The sequence below is a fragment of the Myotis lucifugus genome, unplaced genomic scaffold (genome assembly GCF_000147115.1).
Source record: "Myotis lucifugus unplaced genomic scaffold, Myoluc2.0 scaffold_760, whole genome shotgun sequence".
Classification (NCBI taxonomy): domain Eukaryota; kingdom Metazoa; phylum Chordata; class Mammalia; order Chiroptera; family Vespertilionidae; genus Myotis; species Myotis lucifugus.
Genome location: NW_005871808.1, coordinates 229910 through 240668, shown reverse-complemented (window position 1 = coordinate 240668; position 10759 = coordinate 229910). Strand labels below are relative to the sequence as shown.

At 39.6% G+C, this 10759-nt stretch overlaps 1 protein-coding gene across 1 annotated transcript in view; it reads left to right on the top strand.

Moving 5' to 3' along the window:
* The window catches only part of ZPBP (zona pellucida binding protein), a 13508-nt gene that overhangs the window by 2041 nt on the left and 708 nt on the right, over nucleotides 1-10759 (top strand). The window contains exons 2-7 of the mRNA XM_014448089.2: nucleotides 121-201; nucleotides 3593-3718; nucleotides 5797-5946; nucleotides 6405-6623; nucleotides 6960-7036; nucleotides 8911-9088. Of these exons, the coding sequence (XP_014303575.2) occupies nucleotides 121-201; nucleotides 3593-3718; nucleotides 5797-5946; nucleotides 6405-6623; nucleotides 6960-7036; nucleotides 8911-9088 (831 nt within the window). The remainder of the gene's footprint in view (nucleotides 1-120; nucleotides 202-3592; nucleotides 3719-5796; nucleotides 5947-6404; nucleotides 6624-6959; nucleotides 7037-8910; nucleotides 9089-10759) is intronic.

Sequence of the window (10759 nt, the reverse complement as noted above, 5' to 3'; positions counted from 1 at the left end):
CCCCATTGCACGAATTTCCATGCACTGGGCCTCTAGTACTATGATAAAGTGCTATTTGAATATGTTGGAATTTCTCAGGAAGATTATTGCTCATTTCTTTCTTTTTTTTTTTTTTGATAGTTGGATATTTGATTCGATTACCAAGAGGTTTTAGCTTGACCCAAGATTCGCTGAAAATAGTGGGATCACCAAATTATCCAGGTATCAATAGATATTCAGTAATTTGTAGAAAGTAATTAGCATTTGTTTAAATTTTATCAATCTTGTCCAAAAGGCTCATGTTCTTCAATGATCCTAGTCTCCTAAGGCCCTTTTCCTTCTGGGACAGTGGGTTATAGTTGTTTCCATATAGTTAGATTCACCCAAGTGTAATTATGTAACTGCTTACGTGTGCAAAGAATAGTTCTTTCTAAAAGTTATGTAATTAAAGTTGCCTATAGTGTTTTCTTGTTATTATACAATAACTCCCATATTATTAAGTGTATATAGTTCAAATATAGTAAAGCTTTTTTCAAACGAGAGCTATATATCATAAAGATTTTGGATTCATAATATTTTGCAGTAGCCACGTAAGGTATAGCAAGTAAAATTTTTTGTATATTTTCTTATTGAGGTAAACTCACATGCCTTAAAATTCCTCCTTTAAAGCATACAATGCAGTGGTTTTTAGTATATTAACAAGTTTGTGCAACCATGGACATGATGTAATCTCACATTTCATTGTTCCATAAAGAAATGCCATACCCATTAAGTGACCACATTCCAGCCCCTTTCAAGCACTGACCCGCCTTCTGTCGCCGTGAATGTGCCTGCTCTGCACATTTCATACGAGTGGGCTGGTACACCAGGTGGCATGTGGTGCCTGGCTTCGTTCACAGTACAGTGATTTCCAGGTCCGTTCATACTATGGAGTGCGTCGGCCCTTCATTCCTTTCTGTGGCTGTGAGATCCCATGTGGGATATGCCACTTGCAGTGTCACCTGTGGATATGTGGGTGGCTTCCCCTCACTGGCTGTGAGGAATGATGCTGTGAACGTCCTGGGCCAGCTTCTCTCTGAGCATCTGCTTCCAGTTCCCTGAGTCTGTGTGGGATGGATTCTCATTGGGGTTTGGATTTGCATTTCCCTGGTGACGATGACCTTGAGCTTCTCAGTGCTTATTGGCCATTTGCATACCTTCTTTGTAGTCATGCTTCTTCAGTTCTTTGTCCATTTCTAATTGGGTTAGCGTTTTCATTATTGCGTTGGAAGATTTTTTCAATACATTTTGGATACTAGACTCTTATCAGATATTTGACTTATAAATATTGTCTTCCATTCTGTGGATTGTGTTTCCATTTTTAAAATAGTGTCCTTTAAAACACACACCTGAAACTTTGATAAAGTCTGGTTTTTTAATTTGGTGCTGGTGCTTTGGGTGTCATGTCTTCAACACTTTGTAATCAGCAGTCACAAAGTCTTTTATAATAATTTTATAGGTTTAGCTATTATAACTAGGTCTTTAACCACTCTGAATCAATTTTGATATGGTGTGAGGAAGTGGTCAGCTGCTGCTGCTGCTGCTCCTCCTCCTCCTCCTCCTCCTCCTCCTCCTCCTCCCCCTCCATGTGGATATCCAGTTGTTGTAATTCCAGTTGTGGAAGAGCTTTCTCATTCTTGATTGAACTGTCTTGATGCTCTTGTTGGAAAGCAGTTTACCACAGATGTGTGCTTTGTTGTTGTTTTTTCTAAATTCTTTTCCATTTATCTATGTCTATTTTTAGGCCAGGACTACACTCTCTCCATTACTCTTGCTTTATAGTAAGTGTCAAATCATTAAGGTTGGTTCCTTCAAATTTGTTACTTTTAAGATTGTTTTGACTATTCTGGATCCCTTGCAAGTTGATATTAGTTCTAGAATTAACTTGTCAATTTATGCAAAAAAAGACCATTGGGATTTTAATAGGGGTTGCATTAAATATGTAGATCAACTTTGGGAGTATTACCGCTTAACAGGTGGTAAGTCTGCCAGTTCATAAACATGGATTATTTTTCCATTTATTTAGGTCTTCTTTAATTTCCCTCAGTGATATTATGGTTGTCCGTGTACAAGTCTTATACTTCTTTTGTTAAATCTATTCCTAAACATTTTATTTTTTGATGCTAATTTAAATGGAATGGTTTTCTTAATTTACTTTTTGGATTCGTCATTCCTATTGTATAGATATACAATTGAGTTTTGCAAACTAATGTTGCATCCTGTCACCTTGCCACCTTGCTGAATCACTTATTAGCTTTATTTTTTTAGTGTGGGTGTGTGTGGGGTGGAGTTAATCTTTAGGATTTTCTGTATATAAAACACCACATCATTTGCAAATAGAGGTAGTTTTATTTCTTCCTTCCCAATCTGGATGTGTTTCTTCTTGTTTCAGTTGCTCCAGCTACAACTTCCTCCAGTTCAGTATTGAAGATAGAGGATGCTTTAATCCCATCCCTAATCTTAGGGGGAGGGAAAGACTGAAGTCTTTCACTCCTGAGTACAGTGCTGGCCCTGAGTCTTTGTAGATGCCCTTTGTCAGACTGAGACCAGTTCCCTCTGTCCCTGGTTTGTTAACTGCATAAAGCATTCCTGTGAAAGGGCGTTGCGTTTTGTCACTTCCTTGTTTTGCATATATTGAGATGATAATGGAGTTTGGTCCTTTATTCTACTGATGTGACATGGTATTGAATGATTTTTGTATTTTGATCTAACCTTGCATTCCTGGGGTAAAAAGCAATTGATAAAGATGTATAATCCCTTTTTATGTTGCTGGATCTGGTTGCTAACATTTTAAGGATTTTTATGTCTATATTCATGAGGGAAATGTATAGTTTTCTTGTGTAGTATTAGTCTGATCTTAGGGTAATAGTGACTTTATTAGGTGGGATGTGTTCCTTCCTAGTCTATTTTTTGAAAGAGTTTGGGAGCTATTGTTAATTAATTCTGCTTGGAAAAGTAATTTTGTTTGGAAAAATTCACCAGTGAATTTATCTGGGGTTAGACTTTGTGGGATTTTTTTTATTACAAATGCAAACACTTTGTTTTAGGTCTACTCAGACTTCCTATTTCCTATGGTTTCAGATGAGAAATGAGCTACTAATTTTATGGAGGATCGCACGTATGTGATGAGTTGCTTCTCTCTTGCACAGCTGGAGAGGGGAGCAGGGAATAGGGCAAGTCGGAATGCTAGCACGCTCAGCTCTTAACAGCGCATTAGTGTCCTAGGGGTGGATTAAACAACAGGAATATGCTGCCTCGCAGGTGTGGGGACTGGAAGTCCCATCATGCGGGCAGGGCTGGCTCTTCTGGGCTGTCTTCACAAAAAAGACCAAGTGCAGATATAGAATCATCTTCACACTTTATAAGTAAGACCAGTGCATTATGCTCAGATTGAGATACCCACACACAAGTAATGTATGTGTACATTTTTAGTGTTAGTTACCTGGAATGCAATGAAATTCAGTCCTTACTAAGTAATAACAATAATCCAAACAAAACTTATGAAAACATGTAATCCAAACTGCAAATATGAAAGCACGAAATGTTATTGGAACATTTTAATATTGTATTTCAGTGAAGGTATATGTTATGGTCCATCAAAAAAGTCCACACGTGTTATGTGTAACCCAAAGGCTGCGGAATACCGAGCTGATCGACCCCTCGTTCCAGTGGCACGGGCCCAAGGGGAAGATTATCTCAGGTAGGCCTTGGTTTCCGCTGGCGACACTGAACCGACATGTCTGAGATACACAAGAGCAAAAGAACATCTGTGTCTCATATTCATTTATCTGTTTCCGCACTTCTTTTTCCTGTGGTTTCCTTTGGGAGTTGTGATCCAACAGTGTGGATGGTGTGCCCACTTTTCCCAGGCCTTAATTTTAGATACAGGCATAACTGTTTGGGAAGTTCTCTAAGCATCTATATTCCAAAAGGTGTTCCTTTATTTTAAAGTTCATAAAATCGTTTGGTTACCTCAACCAGACTCATGTTAGTAACTCATAGTCTGTATGCAGAAGCAAATAGGATTCGGGTTTTTGTTAAAAATACAAATGAACACTTTGAGCCATAGACTTACTTGTAAGTATGATTTTGCTTGTTGTCTATGGCCCCACACCAGGGCAATTCAGGATTTTAATAGTAGTTACAATTTTATACCTTTGATTTTATATTTCCTTCTGACCAAAATCCTGACAATATGGATATTTGATTTTAATTTAAATATTATTATCAAATATTTTTTAAATGACTAAATTTAACATTGAATATATTATATCAAAAACATGCTTTTAAATATGCTGCATGGTTTGGTAGTGGTTGTGTATTAGTATATTATTTGTGCTTATAAGAGAGTTACTTAGCATTTGCATATAGATCCAGAGGAAAAGGTGGGCTCAAGATACATCTGAATGGTAGCCTTGCATTTTTCACATTTTTGAGAAACAAGATCTAATTCTCATGCAGGTACTTTTCCCACGGGGCAGTTACTGTTGGTATGACTGATTCATCCACATTTTCTCCATTCAACTTCTTATTTAGTGATTTGGAAATGCAGATCTTATTTTTATTCTAATGTTTCATTTGCTAAAAGCCAATTTATTTTTGCAGTGCAATTCAAACGTGTAGATGAGCTTAGCTCTGTTCTTTTCAGCCTTGAAAATTCAGATGAATGAATTTTCATCTTGAAGGTCTGTTCAGTGAAGCACTTAATCATTTTTGCACATCTCCTGAAGAAGTTTTTCTTTATTGCTCTGTCCCCCTTCATTCCTTCCTTCTTTTTTCCGCCCTCTCTCCCTCCCTCTTTTCCTTCCTTCCTTCACCTTATTAGTATATTGATATGGTGCTTGCGGATGAAAACACACAGATTTACGTTGTCACCTTGGATGGAGGAAGAGGAACATATTCATACAAAGACTTGCTAAAGAAGCAGTCATGGGAAATGTTTGTTTTGTAGCATGTTTTAATATTTTATATAGTTGAATGATCTCCGCTGTACCTTACTATGAAGCATCTGATATATACATGTGTGTATAAGATACATGCAAGTTATGAAGCATGATAAAACAAACACATATGAGCCTGCTGTGCAAGTCAAGATTTACAGTTTAACCTCTTAGTAAGTGGCTTTAAAAATTCCCTTAGTCTTTTCCCAACCCCTCTATCAAGTAAACACTACCCTGAACTTTTACAATATTGCTTCTTAGCTTTTCTCTGTGCATTTACCACATATACACTAGTAAAGGCACACATTCAAATACATATTATGTATAAATATACGTGTATGTATTTTGCAAGAGTATGTTTTCACATTTTTATTTTGAATTTATAAAAATTACAGACATACTATATTTGCCGTGTGCTAGCTGCAGGTCTAAGCAGTTGCACATGACGAATCACTGAGTGTTGCAGCAGCCTTTGCAGTAGGCACAGCCATAGTCTGCACTTCACACCTGGAAACAGCTGCATGTACGTACATCTGAACAGGTGTCTGAGAATGCCCAGCTCTGGTGCCCAGTTAGAAACTGGTCCTTGTAGAATTCGTCTCTTGCCACTCAGGCAGCCACACAGCTGATGCGCTGAGGTTAGTGACATTTTGACACCACAGTCACCCTGGCACCTGCCGTCAACAAACACCAGATGCAACCACAGGTTCTGCCCTCGACTCCTTTGAATGATCCTGCGGATAAATGGTGATGGCTTTACTTTGTTTAGAAGATATGTTGTTATTTTATCTTAATCTCATGTAATTTAAGAAACGACTACATCTTATTTCTTTATTAGAAAACAGCACCACACACATAACCACCACAGGGAGCCTTGTGTTCCAGGACTTTGAGGAGAGTATGACTGGCGCTTACACGTGCTTCCTGGAGTACAAACCTACCGTGGAGGAGGCGGTTAAGAACGTCCAGCTCAAGTTCATTGTGTACGGTAAGGAGGGCGCCTACGTGCGTGTTATCATGTCTTTGTGTTTTCAAATATTTAACGATTGTAACATGTTTGTGTTAAAGGGATTGTGTTACTTTTACTCTTTTAATTCAAGAGGAATTCCTGCCTGCCTCTCTTTCACACAGTCCTGTGTGAGGAGGTCACGGGGAGGGCAGATCTTCTTCCTTCAGGGCTGTTTGCGTAGACAGTCTGTTTATCCCTAAATTTCTCAAGATGAAAGTAAAAATAATTCCAATCTTAAATGATGTTAGGAAATTTAAATGAGTTACTATTTGTAAAGTGCCTATTATAGCATTTGTCAGTGATGTTTAGATAAATTGCTTATTAAATTGATATATATAATGGCTTTATTCCATGCAATGATTGCTCTTGAGTAGTGGCAATATATTGGAATTGCGTCAGTAACTATTGTGTGTTGCTCTCTGTTCATTTTTTCGCAGCGTATCGTGAGCCTCGCTTTTATTACCAGTTCACAGCTCGATACCATTCAGCTCCTTGCAATAGTATCTACAACATTTCCTTTGAGAATAAACTTCTCCAGATTTTAAGCAAACTGGTTCATGACATTAAGTGTGAAGTTTCCTTACAGAAGTCTGAATGCCATCATGTTAAAATGCAAAAAGCTGGTTTTCAAAATGAATTGTTTTTTAAATTTGCAGGTAAGGATATACAATTCTCTAAAGAATACAACTTGAGAACAGGAAGCCAGTGTTGAGACCTGTGAATTACCAGCAGTGTTTTCACATGTAGATGCTAGAATCTGACTATGTTCATGTTCTCTACTTTGACTTAGTTCTAGGAGCCCCCAAATAATAATCTCCTGATTTATGTACTTAGTGAAAAGTTTGAGCTCACATAACTGAAACCTTGCTACGATATTTTACTTTAGAATGGAATTTAGTATAAGGAATGTCTGTTATGACATTTAGCTACAAGCTGGAAATATTACAATATAATATATTAGATCCATGATCAAATGTACTGTGTTTTCCCAGTTTCATGTATAGATACTGAAAAAGAACCCAAGCCATGTGACGACAATACTTGTGACTATTCCAAACAGCTGTCTAAGGTATGTGTGAGGCTGGAAATAAGCACAGAAATGCGCATGCCCGGTGCGTAAGGCGTAAGCAAGCATCTTAGCTACTCGTAAAGCAAATCAGTCCCCACACACACTGAGGGAATTCAACAGTGATAATAACACTTCATGAAATAGTAAATGCTAAGAGTTTGCAACATTTTGATGAAATACTTTGAAATTTAACATTCTGATTATATTAAGATGATTCCCATTTATTTGGCTTAAGATGAAAATTACGCTTTAACTCCCAGCAGCAATTTAATTTACTTGTTTCTTTTACATTATACTCAATATGTTGTCATGCTCAGTAAACTTATGGTGATATTTTCCTATCTCTAAGTATTCTAAATGACCATATATACTTTATAAAATTATTTTTAAATATTTGGAATATTAAATTATTGATATTATGATGATTGTAAAACTTTCCAGTTTAAGGTGTAGGAATTGCACTTAAAAAGGTGATGATTTCTTTTTAGTCATTTATTTTTTAAAGTATATGTTTCTTATTGAGTATATTGGGGTGACATTGGTTAATAAAATAACAGGCTTCAGGTGTACAATTCTGTAATCTATCATCTGTATATTGTATTGTTGTTCACCCCAAGTCAAGTCTCCTCCCGTCACCATTTACCTCCCCTATACCTTCTTGTACCTCTTCCCCCCCTTCCATCTATATTCTGTCCTTACTCTTTTCCTAGAGGGAACATAAGAGATAGGCATCTGGTTTACATGGTCTTTTTAATTCCCATCGGGTTTTGTGAGGTTTGTTTCATTGATATTTATTATTTACTTACTGGATGCAGAGTTAGGAAGCTAAGTGTTTCCTGACACTTTTAATCGAGTTTGGCAATTAAACATAGTTAATTAGATACCATATTTCTATCTCTAATTAATTCTTAAGCACTTTCTTAAATAAAATTTATGTTTGACCAAATAAGTATCAACAAATTCACCTGAATTTATTAAAAGTTCAAGAAAACCATTTAAATTATAAAAAGGTAATAATTGAGTTATGGAATTAGAATTACATATGTGTTGAAAGAAGTGTATGGAAAGCATTTTAATAATTACTTACAGACATTTTTATGGAAGGAATATACTTTGTGTGGTGTGTGAGGTGCACCCTTAGTGGTTGTAGGTCAGCGAGAGCCGTTCACCCAGCTCCTGACTAGGTCAGAGGGGAAGCTAGCTGGTGAGAACCCAGCAGAAGCCACCGGCTCGCAGAGGGTTTGCCTCCATGGCCACACCTCTTGCTTCAACAGGTAAAATGGCCAGTCATTGAAGAGTATATGCCTCTTGTTAATTTTATTAGTCAATCCAGAATAATTATTACAGACAAAAATGTAATAAATTATGGGTCACAATGATGCGGTGATTATCTTGTAAATTTAATTTTGGGGGTCACAGAACTGGAAGTTGTGACATGTTTAAACCTGGTTTTTGTTGGTGGAGCGTGGAGGGGCTGCCTCAGGACATACCCTCCTTAAAGACTCTCAAAGCCTTTGCTTGCAGTGCGTTGGGTTGTTTGAGTGCATTTCCTGGAGGACATTTAATTTCATAGAAAAGTCTTGATTTCGCTCATAGGCCCATCCACAGATCATTCAAAACCCCAAGCGACCCAAATGTGTGGGTGTATGTCCAGTGGTTTCTCTGGGTTGTGTTCGGAAGGGCGTTTGGAAGTAGTTGAGGTCTGCAGTTGCCATTCTTTAATTTTCACGTATTATCTACATCCTATGAATGCAAAGAAAAGAAAGAGAACCTCAAGGATGTGGGCTCCCCTGCTTCTAATCCATAGCAGCCTTATGTATCTAAATCACACTTATTTATGAAGATGATTTTTTCACGTTGTATTTCTATTTTAGGCTAAAAATCTCATAGAGAGGTTTTTTAGTCAACAAGTAGAAGTTCTCGGCCGACGTGCCAGTCCATTGCCTCAGATATACTATATTGAAGACACCCTGCAGATGGTGTGGATTAACCGCTGCTTCCCCGGGTACGGAATCAGTGCTGCGAAGCATCCAAAATGCCCCGAGTGCTGCGGTAGGTCCTGGACTGTGCTCCCTGCTTGGTTCATGAGCATGCGCTTCTGTTCGTTATGCCTAAGTGACCACTAGTGTGTGTTTTACCAACGTAGTCGTTTCTTAGTTTATCGGAAACAGTGTTTGAAAAGACTGTGAGTCTGAGGATATAAAAGAGAAAAGGCTGGATTTCTGCGGAGGGGTTAATACAGCAAAGAGGGTGAGGCGTGCTGGGCAGGGGTGGGGGGTGGGGGGGAGTTCTTTACCCGAAAAAGAGTCCAGTCACCTCTCCTTTAGCATCCACTCCTGATGAGCGCACGGGTGTGGGCTGGACTAGGGACTGTTCCCCTCCTCTCTCTGGAAGAAGCACGGGAACGGCTTCGTTACCAGCTGTTCCCCTGATTGGATCCTGGCGCCAGAGGGTCTGAGCCGCTCTGGCCGCCGTACATTTTTGGGGTTTTGGACAAATGTCCAGTGACATGACCCACCATCATAGTGTCACACAGGAGCTTCACCCAGATCCTCCCATTGTCCCCTCCGCGTCCCTTCACCGCCGATGACCTATGGCCTCCCTGGCTCTGCTCTCACAGAACGTCAGGTCATGGGAACCACGCCATGGGCCTCTTCCACTCATTTTGTGCTTTAATAACATTTTAGTATCTTCCTCAACCACTTAAAAGAGGACAAAGTGCGTTAGGCTGTTCACTTGGAGAGAGAGCCATTCGCATCTGCAGCCCCCCCCGCCCCCCGCGGTGCCATTACATGGACCGTCTTAGGCAGTTTCGTCCGCTCTGAAAGCAGTCAGTACACAGCTGATAGGGGGGGAGCTGCTGTGTCCCGGTGCCGCCTCCCGTGGCGCTCGGGAGACGTGCCCCTCTCGGTGCGTTTCCACGTGTGTGTGAGAAGGCGGGCCATGGCACAGGCCTTCGGAAGCATGGCATTACAGCATTAGAGTTTACCACATGTGTGGCCACCTCAACACCCTTATTACTGCAGGAAATCTAGCTAACTGTTCAACCAGTATTTTTTCCATCTGAAGTATTATTCCCCAAATAAAATGTCTGTTAATACTTGAAGAACTCCGTGGAACCGAGAATGGGAAATTATTTCTCTGAATAACAGTTTAAATATTTTGCAGTTTGAAAAAATATGTGTTAAAAAGAAAGCTATGAGGTTAAAAAATAGCATCTGGCCCAGATCCAAACAGTGCCGTGCGTTTTCGCATCATGGTGCGGGGAAGGGTCTTCTCCGAGGCCAGGATCCCGGCCTCCAGGCCTTGGCGGGCCCTGGTGGCCTCAGGTGCAGGGGCAGAAGGAGGGCGAGGATCAGACCCGCCAGTCAGGGGGCGGGGGCGTCACATGACTGCCGCCGCCTCCGCCCAGTGGGAGGAGTGGGCAGTGAGCGGTTAGTCACACCGGATGCTTTCCGGTCTAAATCCTTGTTTTTTCTACCTTCTTTACTTTCTCTGATGCAGAGTAGCTGGTAACACATTCACGATATGATATATGTTATTCTTATGTTGGGGATGATCCAACTCCAGTTAGGCTAAGTAATTTTTTTTTTCAAAATTACACATTTAGCAATTGATAAATAGGCTTGAATTGAGATACTGTTAGAAATGCGGTACATATCCTTCCATATTGGCTGTCTTCAACCTCTAAGTCATGGCTGTTGTGGGCAATACCACCATGGT